Source organism: Scyliorhinus torazame, chromosome 16, assembly GCF_047496885.1.
Source record: "Scyliorhinus torazame isolate Kashiwa2021f chromosome 16, sScyTor2.1, whole genome shotgun sequence".
In the NCBI taxonomy this organism is placed as follows: domain Eukaryota; kingdom Metazoa; phylum Chordata; class Chondrichthyes; order Carcharhiniformes; family Scyliorhinidae; genus Scyliorhinus; species Scyliorhinus torazame.
The window spans coordinates 199,379,419-199,395,984 of record NC_092722.1 but is presented as its reverse complement, the minus strand read 5'-3'; the positions used below and the strand labels follow the sequence as shown (position 1 = coordinate 199,395,984).

Below are 16,566 nucleotides of genomic sequence, written 5' to 3'. Positions count from 1 at the left end.
CCAGCTCAATCCCAATTCAACCCCCTCCAAACCCAGCTCAACCGCCTCCAATCCCAGCTCAACCCCCTCCAAACCCAGCTCAACCGCCTCCAATCCCAGCTCAACCCCCTCCAAACCCAGCTCAACCCCCTCCAAACCCAGCTCAACCCCCTCCAAACCCAGCTCAACCCCCTCCAAACCCAGCTCAACCCCCTCCAAACCCAGCTCAACCCCCTCCAAACCCAGCTCAACCCCCTCCAAACCCAGCTCAACCCCCTCCAAACCCAGCTCAACCCCCTCCAAACCCAGCTCAACCCCCTCCAAACCCAGCTCAACCCCCTCCAAACCCAGCTCAACCCCCTCCAAACCCAGCTCAACCCCCTCCAAACCCAGCTCAACCCCCTCCAAACCCAGCTCAACCCCCTCCAAACCCAGCTCAACCCCCTCCAAACCCAGCTCAACCCCCTCCAAACCCAGCTCAACCCCCTCCAAACCCAGCTCAAACCCCTCCAATCCCAGCTCAAACCCCTCCTATCCCAGCTCAAACCCCTCCTATCCCAGCTCAAACCCCTCCAATCCCAGCTCAACCCCCTCCAATCCCAGCTCAACCCCCTCCAATCCCAGCTCAACCCCCTCCAATCCCAGCTCAACCCCCTCCAATCCCAGCGCAACCCCCTCCAATCCCAGCGCAACCCCCTCCAATCCCAGCGCAACCCCCTCCAATCCCAGCGCAATCCCCTCCAATCCCAGCGCAATCCCCTCCAATCCCAGCGCAATCCCCTCCAATCCCAGCGCAATCCCCTCCAATCCCAGCGCAATCCCCTCCAATCCCAGCGCAATCCCCTCCAATCCCAGCGCAATCCCCTCCAATCCCAGCGCAATCCCCTCCAATCCCAGCGCAATCCCCTCCAATCCCAGCTCAACCCCCTCCAATCCCAGCCCAACCCCCTCCAATCCCAGCTCAACCCCCTCCAATCCCAGCTCAACCCCCTCCAATCCCAGCTCAACCCCCTTCAATCCCAGCTCAACCCCCTTCAATCCCAGCTCAACCCCCTCCAATCCCAGCTCAACCCCCTCCAATCCCAGCTCAACCCCCTCCAATCCCAGCTCAACCCCCTCCAATCCCAGCTCAACCCCCTCCAATCCCAGCTCAACCCCCTCCAATCCCAGCTCAACCCCCTCCAATCCCAGCTCAACCCCCTCCAATCCCAACTCAACCCCCTCCAATCCCAGCTCAACCCCCTCCAATCCCAGCTCAACCCCCTCCAATCCCAGCTCAACCCCCTCCAATCCCAACTCAACCCCCTCCAATCCCAGCTCAACCCCCCCCAATCCCAGCTCAACCCCCCCACAATCTCAATTCAACCCCCTCCTATCCTAGCTCAATCCCCTCCAATTCCAATTCAACCCCCTCCTATCCCAGCTCAATCCCCTTCAATCCCAATTCAACCCCCTCCTATCCGAGTTCAACCCCCTCTAATTCCAATTCAACCCCTCCTATCCCAGCTCAATCCCAACTCAACCCCTTCCAATCCCAGCTCCCCCTCCAATCCCAGCTCAACCCCCTCCAATCCCAGCTCAACCCCCTCCAATCCCAGCTCAACCCCCTCCAATCCCAGCTCAACCCCCTCCAATCCCAGCTCAACCCCCTCCAATCCCAGCTCAACCCCCTCCAATCGCAGCTCAACCCCTCCAATCCCAGCTCAACCCCCTCCAATCCCAGCTCAACCCCCTCCAATCCCAGCTCAACCCCCTCCAATCCCAGCTCAACTCCCTCCAATCCCAGCTCAACCCCCTCCAATCCCAGCTCAACCCCCTCCAATCCCAGCTCAACCCCCTCCAATCCCAGCTCAACCCCCTCCAATCCCAGCTCAACCCCCTCCAATCCCAGCTCAACCCCCTCCAATCCCAGCTCTACCCCTTCCAATCCCAGCTCAACCCCCTCCAATCCCAACTCAATCCCCTCCAATCCCAGCTCAACCCCCTCCAATCCCAACTGAACCCCCCCAATCCCAGCTCAACCCCCTACAATCTCAATTCAACCCCCTCCTATCCTAGCTCAATCCCCTCCAATTCTAATTCAACCCCCTCCTATCCCAGCTCAATCCCCTTCAATCCCAATTCAACCCCCTCCTATCCCAGTTCAATCCCCTCTAATCCCAATTCAACCCCCCCTATCCTAGCTCAATCCCCTCCAATCCCAGCTCAACCCCCTCCAATCCCAGCTCAACACCCTCCAATCCCAGCTCAACCCCCTCCAATCCCAGCTCAACCCCCTCCAATCCCAGCTCAACCCCCTCCAATCCCAGCTCAACCCCCTCCAATCCCAGCTCAACCCCCTCCAATCCCAGCTCAACCCCCTCCAATCCCAGCTCAACCCCCACCAATCCCAGCTCAACCCCCTCCAATCCCAGCTCAACCCCCTCCAATCCCAGCTCAACCCCCTCCAATCCCAGCTCAACCCCCTCCAATCCCAGCTCAACCCCCTCCAATCCCAGCTCAACCCCCTCCAATCCCAGCTCAACCCCCTCCAATCCCAGCTCAACCCCCTCCAATCCCAGCTCAACCCCCTCCAATCCCAGCTCGACCCCCTCCAATCCCAGCTCGACCCCCTCCAATCCCAGCTCGACCCCCTCCAATCCCAGCTCGACCCCCTCCAATCCCAGCTCGACCCCTCCAATCCCAATTCGACCCCCTCCTATCCCAGCTCAATCACCTCCAATCCCAGCTCAACCCCCTCCAATCCCAACTCAATCCCCCCCAATCCCAGCTCAACCCCCTCCAATCCCAGTTCAACCCCCTCCAATCCCAGCTCAACCCCCTCCAATCCCAGCTCAACCCCCTCCAATCCCAGCTCAACCACCTCCAATCCCAGCTCAACCCCCTCCAATCCCAGCTCAACCCCCTCCAATCCCAGCTCAACCCCCTCCAATCCCAGCTCAACCCCCTCCAATCCCAGCTCAACCCCCTCCAATCCCAACTCAATCCCCTCCAATCCCAATTCGACCCCCTCCTATCCCAGCTCAATCCCCTCCAATCTCAATTCAACCCCCTCCAATTCCAGCCCAAGCTCCTCCAATTCGCTGTAAGGAGGGCATGAACTGTTTTCTGCAGTTTTGCCGCTGCCCCAGTTTCCTCCCGGTGCCGCTTTCTCCATTTGAACATTGAGTTTAGATATGGGATCAGACTGTGCCTACCTCCCTGTGCCTCAGTCATGCCCGACGTGCCCGGTGCCCGCTGCCCGCTCCGGGAGCTCCCAGTCCGGCTGCAGCTCCGCTTTGTGCCGCGGTGCCGGAGGAGGAGCGAGTTTGCAGCCGGCTGCGCTCAGATTGAAACATCCACTCACCTCGCACAGGATTGGAGCAATTCAAACTGCATCACACCCTCCCCCTCCTCCCTCAGCCTCCCTCACCCTCCACACCCTCCCTCAGCCTCCCTCACTCTCCACATCCTCCCTCAGCCTCCCTCACCCTCCACACCCTCCCTCACCCTCCACCTCCTCCCTCACCCTCCACCTCCTCCCTCAGCCTCCCTCACCCTCCACCTCCTCCCTCACCCTCCACCTCCTCCCTCACCCTCCCTCACCCTCCACACACTCCCTCAGCCTCCCTCAGCCGCCACACCCTCCCTCACCCTCCACACCCTCCCTCAGCCTCCCTCACCCTCCACCTCCTCCCTCACCCTCCACCTCCTCCCTCACCCTCCACCTCCTCCCTCAGCCTCCCTCACTCTCCACACACTCCCTCAGCCGCCACACCCTCCCTCACCCTCCACACCCTCCCTCAGCCTCCCTCACCCTCCACATCCTCCCTCACCCTCCACATCCTCCCTCACACTCCACATCCTCCCTCAGCCTCCCTCACCCTCCACACACTCCCTCAGCCTCCCTCACCCTCCACACCCTCCCTCAGCCTCCCTCACCCTCCACATCCTCCCTCACACTCCACATCCTCCCTCAGCCTCCCTCACCCTCCACACACTCCCTCAGCCTCCCTCACCCTCCACATCCTCCCTCACACTCCACATCCTCCCTCAGCCTCCCTCACCCTCCACACACTCCCTCACCCTCCACCAACCTCCCTCCCCTCCCTCAGCCTGCCTCACAGTCCCTCAGCCTCCCTCACCCTCCACATCCTCCCTCACCCTCCACATCCTCCCTCAGCCTCCCTCACCCTACACAAACTCCCTCAGCCTCCCTCACCCTCCACACACTCCCTCACCCTCCCTCACCCTCCACACACTCCCTCACCCTCCCTCAGCCTCCCTCACCCTCCACACACTCCCTCACCCTCCATCAGCCTCCCTCACCCTCCACACACTCCCTCACCCTCCAACAGCCTCCCTCACCTCCCTCAGCCTGCCTCACAGTCCCTCAGCCTCCATACCATCCATCAGCCTCCCTCACCCTCCACACACACCGTCAGCCTCCCTCACCCTCCACACCCTCCCTCAGCCTCCCTCACCCTCCCTCAGCCTCCCTCACCCTCCCTCAGCCTCCCTCACACTCCACACCCTCCCTCACCCTCCACCAGCCTCCCTCAGCCTCCCTCAGCCTCCCTCACCCACCCTTAGCCTCCCTCACCCAACCTCCCTCAAACTCCCTCAGTCTCTCTCACCGTCCCTCAGTCTCGCTCGCCCTCCCTCACCCCCCCTCAGTCTCCCTCACGTTCCCTCAACCTCCCTTAGCCTCCCTCACACTCCCACCCCCCTCACCCTCCCTCAGCTTTCCTCAGTCTACCCCACCCACCCTCACCCTCTGCACCCTCCACTAAACACAGAGATCTCCTCCCTGACCCTCTGCAGGCGAGGGTCACCTAACCCAATCCCAAGTCAACATCCAGCTGATTTCCCAATTCGGATCCCAGATTCTGTTATCCGGATCCATATCCCATCTTCACTGTGACTGATATCCGGATCCATATCCCACCTTCACTCAGACTGACATCCGGATCCCACCTTCACTCAGACTGATATCCGGATCCATATCCCACCTTCACAGTGACTGATATCCGGATCCATATCCCACCTTCACTCAGACTGATATCCGGATCCATATCCCACCTTCACAGTGACTGATATCCGGATCCATATTCCACCTTCACTCAGACTGACATCCGGATCCGGATCCCACCTTCACTCAGACTGATATCCGGATCCATATCCCACCTTCACAGTGACTGATATCCGGATCCATATCCCACCTTCACTCAGACTGATATCCGGATCCATATCCCACCTTCACTCAGACTGATATCAGGATCTGGATCCCACCTTCACTCAGACTGATATCGGGATCCAGATTCCACCTTCACTCAGACTGATATGCGGATCCATATCCCACCTTCACTCAGACTGATGTCCGGATGCCACCTTCACTAAGACTGATATCCGGATTCATATCCCACCTTCACTGAGGCTGATATCCGGATCCATATCTCACCTTCACTGTGACTGATATCTGGATCCATATCCCACCTTCACTCAGACTGATATCCGGATCCATATTCCACCTTCACTCTGACTGATATCCGGATCCATATCCCACCTTCACTCAGACTGATATCCGGATCCATAATCGCACCGTCACTCAGACTGATATCCGGATCCATATCGCACCTTCATTCAGACTGATATCCGGATCCATATCCCACCTTCACTGTGACTGATATCCGGATCCATATCACACCTTCACTCAGACTGATATCCGGATCCGGATCCCACCTTCACTGAGACTGATATCCGGATCCATAGCCCACCTTCACTGTAACTGATATCCGGATCCGGATCCCACCTTTACTGAGACTGATATCCGGATCCATATCGCACCTTCACTCAGACTGATATCCGGATCCATATCCCACCTTCACTCAGACGAATATCCGGATCCATATCCCACCTTCACTCAGACTGATATCCGGATCCATATCGCACCTTTACTCAGACTGTTATCCGGATCCATATCCCACCTTCACTCAGACTGATATCAGGAGCCGGATCCCACCTTCACTGAGACTGATATCCGGATACATATCCCAGCTTCACTGTGACTGATATCCGGATCCATATCCCACCTTCATGTGACTGATATCCGGATCCATATCTCACCTTCACTGAGACTGAAATCCGGATCCATATCCCACCTTCACTCAGACTGATATCCGGATCAATATCTCACCTTCACTCAGACTGATATCCGGATCCATATCCCACCTTCACTCAGACTGATATCCGGATCCATATCCCACCTTCACTGTGACTGATATCCGGATCCATATCCCACCTTCACTCAGACTGATATCCGGATCCCACCTTCACTGAGACTGATATCCGGATCCATATCCCAGCTTCACTGTGACTGATATCCAGATCCATATCCCAGCTTCACTGTGACTGATATCCGGATCCATATCTCACCTTCACTCAGAGTAATATCCGGATCCATATCCCACCTTCACTGAGACTGATATCCGGATCCATATCCCACCTTCACTGTGACTGATATCCGGATCCATATCCCACCTTCACTGAGACTGATATCTGGATCCATAGCCCACCTTCACTGAGACTGATATCTGGATCCGGATCCCACCTTCACTGAGACTGATATCCGGATCCATATCCCAGCTTCACTGTGACTGATATCCGTCTCCATATCCCACCTTCACTGTGACTGATATCCGGATCCAGATCCCACCTTCACTCAGACAGATATCAGGATCCGGATCTCACCTTCACTGAGACTGATATCCGGATCCATATCCCACCTTCACTGTGACTGATATCCGGATCCATATCCCACCATCACTCAGACTGATATCCGGATCCATATCCCACCTTCACTGAGACTGATATCCGGAACCATATCCCACCTTCACTGTGACTGATAACCGGATCCATATCCCACCTTCACTCAGACTGATATCCGGATCCATATCGCACCTTTACTCAGACTGTTATCCGGATCCATATCGCACCTTTACTCAGACTGATATCAGGATCCGGATCCCACCTTCACTGAGACTGATATCCGGATCCATATCGCACCTTCATTCAGACTGATATCCGGATCCATATCCCACCTTCACTCAGACTGATATCCGGATCCATATTCCACCTTCACTCAGACTTATATCCGGATCCATATCCCAACTTCACTCAGACTGATATCCGGATCCAAATTCGCACCGTCACTCAGACTGATATCAGGATCCGGATCCCACCTTCACTGAGACTGATATCGGGATCCAGATTCCACCTTCACTGAGACTGATATCCGGATCCATATCCCACCTTCACTGTAACTGATATCCGGATCCGGATCCCACCTTTACTGAGACTGATATCTGGATCCATACCGCACCTTCACTCAGACTGATATCCGGATCCATATCCCACCTTCACTCAGACAGATATCCGGATCCATATCCCACCTTCACTCAGACTGATATCCAGATCCATATCGCACATTTACTCAGACTGTTATCCGGATCCATATCCCACCGTCACTGAGACTGATAACCGGATCCATATCGCACCTTCACTCAGACTGATATCCGGATACATATCCCACCTTCACTGAGACTGATATCCGGACACATATCCCACCTTCACTCAGACTGATATCCGGATCCATATCCCACCTTCACTCAGACTGATATCAGGAGCCGGATCACACCTTCACTGAGACTGATATCCGGATCCATATCCCACCTTCACTGTGACTGATATCCGGATCCATATCTCACCTTCACTCAGACTGATATCCGGATCAATATCTCACCTTCCCTCAGACTGATATCCGGATCCATATCCCACCTTCACTCAGACTGATATCCGGATCAATATCTCACCTTCCCTCAGACTGATATCCGGATCCATATCCCACCTTCACTGAGACTGATATCCGGATCCATATCTCACCTTCACTGAGACTGATATCCGGATCCATATCCCACCTTCACTCAGACTGATATCCGGATCCATATCTCACCTTCACTGAGACTGATATCCGGATCCATATCCCACCTTCACTCAGACTGATATCCGGATCAATATCTCACCTTCCCTCAGACTGATATCCGGATCCATATCCCACCTTCACTCAGACTGATATACGGATCCATATCTCACCTTCACTCAGACTGATATCCGGATCCATATCCCAGCTTCACTGTGACTGATATCCGGATCCATATCCCACCTTCAGTGAGACTGATATCCGGATCCATATCTCACCTTCACTCAGACTGATATCCGGATCCATATCCCACCTTCACTGTGACTGATATCCGGATCCATAATCGCACCGTCACACAGACTGATATCAGGATCCGGATCCCACCTTCACTGAGACTGATATCCGGATCCATATCGCACCTTCATTCAGGCTGATATCCGGATCCATATCCCACCTTCACTGAGACTGATATCCGGATCCATATTCCACCTTCACTCAGACTGATATCCGGATCCATATCCCACCTTCACTCAGACTGATATTGGGATCCGGATCCCACCTTCACTGAGACTGATATCCGGATCCATATCCCACCTTCACTGTAACTGATATCCGGATCCGGATCCCACCTTTACTGAGACTGATATCCGGATCCATATCGCACCTTCACTCAGACTGATATCCGGATCCATATCCCACCTTGTCTCAGACGAATATCCGGATCCATATCCCACCTTCACTCAGACTGATATCCGGATCCATATCGCACCTTTACTCAGACTGTTATCCGGATCCATATCCCACCTTCACTCAGACTGATATCAGGAGCCGGATCCCACCTTCACTGAGACTGATATCCGGATCCATATCCCACTTTCACTGTGACTGATATCCGGATCCATATCTCACCTTCACTGAGACTGATATCCGGATCCATATCCCACCTTCACGCAGACTGATATCCGGATCAATATCTCACCTTCACTGAGACTGATATCCGGATCCATATCCCAGCTTCACTGTGACTGATATCCGGCTCCATATCCCACCTTCACTGTGACTGATATCCGGATCCAGATCCCACCTTTACTGAGGCTGATATCCGGATCCATATCGCACCTTCACTCAGACTGATATCCGGATCCATATCCCACCTTCACTCAGACAGATATCAGGATCCGGATCTCACCTTCACTGAGACTGAAATCCGGATCCATATCCCAGCTTCACTGTGACTGATATCCGGATCCATATCTCACCTTCACTCAGACTAATATCCGGATCCATATCCCACCTTCACTCAGACTGATATCCGGATCCATATCCCACCTTCACTCAGACAGATATCAGGATCCGGATCTCACCTTCACTGAGACTGATATCTGGATCCATATCCCACCTTCACTGTGACTGATATCCGGATCCATATCCCACCTTCACGGTGACTGATATCCGGATCCACAACCCACCTTCACTCAGACAGATATCAGGATCCGGATCCCACCTACACTGAGACTGATATCCGGATCCATATCCCACCTTCACTGTAACTGATATCCGGATCCGGATCCCACCTTTACTGAGACTGATATCCGGATCCATATTCCACCTTCACTGTAACTGATATCCGGATCCGGAGCCCACCTTTACTGAGACTGATATCCGGATCCATATCGCACCTTCACTCAGACTGAAGGGTGCAGTCACAATGTTGGGGGTATACTACCGGCCTCCCAACAGCCAGCGGGAGATAGAGGAGCAGATAGGTAGACAGATTTTGGAAAAGAGTAAAAACAACAGGGTTGTGGTGATGGGAGACTTCAACTTCCCCAATATTGACTGGGACTCACTTAGTGCCAGGGGCTTAGACGGGGCGGAGTTTGTAAGGAGCATCCAGGAGGGCTTCTTAAAACAATATGTAAACAGTCCAACTAGGGAAGGGGCGGTACTGGACCTGGTATTGGGGAATGAGCCCGGCCAGGTGGTAGATGTTTCAGTTGGGGAGCATTTCGGTAACAGTGACCACAATTCAGTAAGTTTTAAAGTACTGGTGGACAAGGATAAGAGTGGTCTGAGGATGAATGTGCTAAATTGGGGGAAGGCTAATTATAACAATATTAGGCGGGAACTGAAGAACATAGATTGGGGGCGGATGTTTGAGGGCAAATCAACATCTGACATGTGGGAGGCTTTCAAGTGTCAGTTGAAAGGAATACAGGACAGGCATGTTCCTGTGAGGAAGAAAGATAAATACGGCAATTTTCGGGAACCTTGGATGACGAGTGATATTGTAGGCCTCGTCAAAAAGAAAAAGGAGGCATTTGTCAGGGCTAAAAGGCTGGGAACAGACGAAGCCTGTGTGGCATATAAGGAAAGTAGGAAGGAACTTAAGCAAGGAGTCAGGAGGGCTAGAAGGGGTCATGAAAAGTCATTGGCAAATAGGGTTAAGGAAAATCCCAAGGCTTTTTACACGGACATAAAAAGCAAGAGGGTAGCCAGGGAAAGGGTTGGCCCACTGAAGGATAGGCAAGGGAATCTATGTGTGGAGCCAGAGGAAATGGGCGAGGTACTAAATGAATACTTTGCATCAGTATTCACCAAAGAGAAGGAATTGGTAGATGTTGAGTCTGGAGAAGGGGGTGTAGATAGCCTGGGTCACATTGTGATCCAAAAAGACGAGGTGTTGGGTGTCTTAAAAAATATTAAGGTAGATAAGTCCCCAGGGCCTGATGGGATCTACCCCAGAATACTGAAGGAGGCTGGAGAGGAAATTGCTGAGGCCTTGACAGAAATCTTTGGATCCTCGCTGTCTTCAGGGGATGTCCCGGAGGACTGGAGAATAGCCAATGTTGTTCCTCTGTTTAAGAAGGGTAGCAAGGATAATCCCGGGAACTACAGGCCGGTGAGCCTTACTTCAGTGGTAGGGAAATTACTGGAGAGAATTCTTCGAGACAGGATCTACTCCCATTTGGAAGCAAATGGACGTATTAGTGAGAGGCAGCACGGTTTTGTGAAGGGGAGGTCGTGTCTCACTAACTTGCTAGAGTTTTTCGAGGAGGTCACTAAGATGATTGATGCAGGTAGGGCAGTAGATGTTGTCTATATGGACTTCAGTAAGGCCTTTGACAAGGTCCCTCATGGTAGACTAGTACAAAAGGTGAAGTCACACGGGATCAGGGGTGAACTGGCAAGGTGGATACAGAACTGGCTAGGACATAGAAGGCAGAGGGTAGCAATGGAGGGATGCTTTTCTAATTGGAGGGCTGTGACCAGTGGTGTTCCACAGGGATCAGTGCTGGGACCTTTGCTCTTTGTAGTATATATAAATGATTTGGAGGAAAATGTAACTGGTCTGATTAGTAAGTTTGCAGACGACACAAAGGTTGGTGGAATTGCGGATAGCGATGAGGACTGTCGGAGGATACAGCAGGATTTAGATTGTCTGGAGACTTGGGCGGAGAGATGGCAGATGGAGTTTAATCCGGACAAATGTGAGGTAATGCATTTTGGAAGGGCTAATGCAGGTAGGGAATATACAGTGAATGGTAGAACGCTCAAGAGTATTGAAAGTCAAAGAGATCTAGGAGTACAGGTCCACAGGTCATTGAAAGGGGCAACACAGGTGGAGAAGGTAGTCAAGAAGGCATACGGCATGCTTGCCTTCATTGGCCGGGGCTTGAGTGTAAGAATTGGCAAGTCATGTTGCAGCTGTATAGAACCTTAGTTAGGCCACACTTGGAGTATAGTGTTCAATTCTGGTCGCCACACTACCAGAAGGATGTGGAGGCTTTAGAGAGGGTGCAGAAGAGATTTACCAGAATGTTGCCTGGTATGGAGGGCATTAGCTATGAGGAGCGGTTGAATAAACTCGGTTTGTTCTCACTGGAACGAAGGAGGTTGAGGGGCGACCTGATAGAGGTATACAAAATTATGAGGGGCATAGACAGAGTGGATAGTCAGAGGCTTTTCCCCAGGGTAGAGGGGTCAATTACTAGGGGGCATAGGTTTAAGGTGAGAGGGGCAAGGTTTAGAGTAGATGTACGAGGCAAGTTTTTTACGCAGAGGGTAGTGGGTACCTGGAACTCGCTACCGGAGGAGGTAGTGGAAGCAGGGATGATAGGGACATTTAAGGGGCATCTTGACAAATATATGAATAGGATGGGAATAGAAGGATACGGACCCAGGAAGTGTAGAAGATTGTAGTTTAGTCAGGCAGTATGGTCGGCACGGGCTTGGAGGGCCGAAGGGCCTGTTCCTGTGCTGTACATTTCTTTGTTCTTTGTTCTTTGTTCTTCACTGTGACTGATATCCGGATCCATATCCCACCTTCACTCAGACTGATATCCGGATCCATATCCCACCTTCACTGAGACTGATATCAGGATCCGGATCCCACCTTCACTCAGACTGATATCCGGATCCATATCCCACCTTCACTCAGACTGATATCCGGATCCATATTCCACCTTCACTCAGACTTATATCCGGATCCATATCCCACCTTCACTCAGACTGATATCCGGATCCAAATCCGCACCGTCACTCAGACTGATATCAGGATCCGGATCCCACCTTCACTGAGACTGATATCCGGATCCATATCGCACCTTCATTCAGACTGATATCCGGATCCATATCCAACCTTCACTGAGACTGATATCCGGATCCATATTCTACCTTCACTCAGACTGATATCCGGATCCATATCCCACCTTCACTCAGACTGATATCGGGATCCGGATTCCACCTTCACTGAGACTGATATCCGGATCCATATCCCACCTTCACTGTGACTGATATCCGGATCCATATCCCACCTTCACTCAGACTGATATCCGGATCCGGATCCCACCTTCACTGAGACTGATATCCGGATCCATATCCAACCTTCACTGTAACTGATATCCGGATCCATATCCCACCTTCACTCAGACGAATATCCGGATCCATATTCCACCTTCACTGTGACTGATATCCGGATCCGGATCCCACCTTTACTGAGACTGATATCCGGATCCATATCGCACCTTCACTCAGACTGATATCCGGATCCATATCCCACCTTCACTCAGGCGGATATCCGGATCCATATCCCACCTTCACTCAGACTGATATCCAGATCCATATCGCACCTTTACTCAGACTGTTATCCGGATCCATATCCCACCTTCACTCAGACTGATATCCGGATCCATATCCCACCTTCACTCAGGCGGATATCCGGATCCATATCCCACCTTCACTCAGACTTATATCCAGATCCATATCGCACCTTTACTCAGACTGTTATCCGGATCCATATCCCACCTTCACTCAGACTGATATCCGGATCCATATCGCACCTTCACTCAGACTGATATCCGGATACATATCCCACCTTCACTGAGACTGATATCCGGATACATATCCCACCTTCACTCAGACTGATATCCGGATCCTTATCCCACCTTCACTCAGACTGATATCAGGAGCTGGATCACACCTTCACTGAGACTGATATCCGGATCCATATCCCAGCTTCACTGTGGCTGATATCCGGATCCATATCCCACCTTCACTGTGACTGATATCCGGATCCATATCTCACCTTCACTGAGACTGATATCCGGATCCATATCCCACCTTCACTCAGACTGATATCCGGATCCATATCCCACCTTCACTCAGACTGATATCCGGATCCATATCCCAGGTTCACTGTGACTGATATCCGGCTCCATATCCCACCTTCACTGTGACTGATATCCGGATCCAGATCCCACCTTTACTGAGGCTGAAATCCGGATCCATATCGCACCTTCACTCAGACTGATATCCGGATCCATATCCCACCTTCACTCAGACAGATATCAGGATCCGGATCTCACCTTCACTGAGACTGATATCCGGATCCATATCCCACCTTCACTCAGACTGATATCCGGATCCATATCCCACCTTCACTCAGACTGATATCAGGAGCCGGATCCCACCTTCACTCAGACAGATATCAGGATCCATATCCCACCTTCACTGTGACTGATATCCGGATCCATATCCCACCTTCACGGTGACTGATACCCGGATCCACAACCCACCTTCACTCAGACAGATATCAGGATCCGGATCTCACCTTCACTGAGACTGATATCCGGATCCATATCCCACCTTCACTGTGACTGATATCCGGATCCATATCCCACCTTCACTGAGACTGATATCTGGATCCATAGCCCACCATCACTCAGACTGATATCCGGATCCATATCCCACCTGCACTGAGACTGATATCCGGAACCATATCCCACCTTCACTGTGACTGATATCCGGATCCATATCCCACCTTCACTCAGACTGATATCCGGATCCATATCCCACCTTCACTCAGACTGATATCAGGATCCGGATCCCACCTTCACTCAGACTGATATCCGGTCCATATCCCACCTTCACTCAGACTGATATCCGGATCCACAACCCACCTTCACTCAGACTGATATAGGGATCCATATCCCACCTTCACTCAGACTGATATCCGGATCCATATCCCACCTTCACGGTGACTGATACCCGGATCCACAACCCACCTTCACTCAGACTGTTATCCGGATCCATATCCCACCTTCACTCAGACTGATATCCGGATCCATATCCCACCGTCACTGAGACTGATAACCGGATCCATATCCCACCTTCACTCAGACTGATATCCGGATCCGGATCCCACCTTCACTGAGACTGATATCCGGATCCATATCCAACCTTCACTGTAACTGATATCCGGATCCGGATCCCACCTTTACTGAGACTGATATCCGGATCCATATCGCACCTTCACTCAGACTGTTATCCGGATCCATATCCCACCTTCACTCAGACGGATATCCGGATCCATATCCCACCTTCACTCAGACTGATATCCAGATCCATATCGCACCTTTACTCAGACTGTTATCCGGATCCATATTCCACCTTCACTCAGACTGATATCCGGATCCATATCCCACCGTCACTGAGACTGATAACCGGATCCATATCGCACCTTCACTCAGACTGATATCCGGATACATATCCCACCTTCACTGAGACTGATATCCGGATACATATCCCACCTTCACTCAGACTGATATCCGGATCCATATCCCACCTTCACTCAGACTGATATCAGGAGCTGGATCACACCTTCACTGAGACTGATATCCGGATCCATATCCCAGCTTCACTGTGACTGATATCCGGATCCATATCCCACCTTCACTGTGACTGATATCCGGATCCATATCTCACCTTCACTGAGACTGATATCCGGATCCATATCCCACCTTCACTCAGACTGATATCCGGATCCATATCCCACCTTCACTCAGACTGATATCCGGATCCATATCCCACCTTCACTCAGACAGATATCAGGATCCGGATCTCACCTTCACTGAGACTGATATCCGGATCCATATCCCAGCTTCACTGTGACTGATATCCGGATCCATATCTCACCTTCACTCAGACTAATATCCGGATCCATATCCCACCTTCACTCAGACTGATATCCGGATCCATATCCCACCTTCACTCAGACAGATATCAGGATCCATATCCCACCTTCACTGTGACTGATATCCGGATCCATATCCCACCTTCACGGTGTCTGATACCCGGATCCACAACCCACCTTCACTCAGACAGTTATCAGGATCCGGATCTCACCTTCACTGAGACTGATATCCGGATCCATATCCCACCTTCACTGTGACTGATATCCGGATCCATATCCCACCTTCACTGAGACTGATATCTGGATCCATAGCCCACCATCACTCAGACTGATATCCGGATCCATATCCCACCTGCACTGAGACTGATATCCGGAACCATATCCCACCTTCACTGTGACTGATATCCGGATCCATATCCCACCTTCACTCAGACTGATATCCGGATCCATATCCCACCTTCACTCAGACTGATATCAGGATCCGGATCCCACCTTCACTCAGACTGATATCCGGGTCCATATCCCACCTTCACTCAGACTGATATCCGGATCCACAACCCACCTTCACTCAGACTGATATAGGGATCCATATCCCACCTTCACTCAGACTGATATCCGGATCCATATCCCACCTTCACGCAGACTGATATCCGGATCCATATCCCCCTTCACTGTGACTGATATCCGGATCCATATCCCACCTTCACTGAGACTGATATCCAGATCCATATCCCACCTCCACTGAGACTGATATCCGGATCCATATCCCACCTTCACTGTGACTGATATCCGGATCCATATCCCACCTTCACTCAGACTGATATCCGGATCCATATCCCACCTTAACTGAGACTGATATCAGGATCCATATCCCACCTTCACTGAACTGATATCCGGAACCATATCCCACCTTCACTGTGACTGATATCCGGATCCATATCCCACCTTCACTGAGACTGATATCCGGATTCATATCCCACCTTCACTCAGACTGATATCCGGATCTAAACCCACCTTCACTCAGACTGATATCCGAATCCATATCCCACTTTCACTCAGACTGATATCCGGATCCATATCCCACCTTCACTCAGACTGATATCCGGATCCATATCCCACCTTCACTGAGACTGATATCCAGATCCATATCCCACCT

At 52.0% G+C, this 16,566-nt stretch overlaps 1 protein-coding gene across 3 annotated transcripts in view; it reads right to left on the bottom strand.

Annotated features, from left to right (window-relative positions):
- entpd1 (ectonucleoside triphosphate diphosphohydrolase 1) overlaps positions 1–16,566 on the bottom strand; it is a 301,969-nt gene that overhangs the window by 168,420 nt on the left and 116,983 nt on the right. Inside the window, exon 1 of one of the 3 annotated variants that reach the window (XM_072479779.1) lies at positions 3,177–3,315. The exons of 1 other annotated variant lie outside the window; for it this stretch is intronic. In XM_072479779.1, coding sequence (XP_072335880.1) covers positions 3,177–3,195 — 19 coding nt within the window. In that variant the 5' untranslated portion in view covers positions 3,196–3,315. Of the gene's footprint in view, positions 1–3,176; positions 3,316–16,566 lie in introns of those variants that run through there. One more of the 3 variants, XM_072479780.1, reaches the window with a different exon arrangement.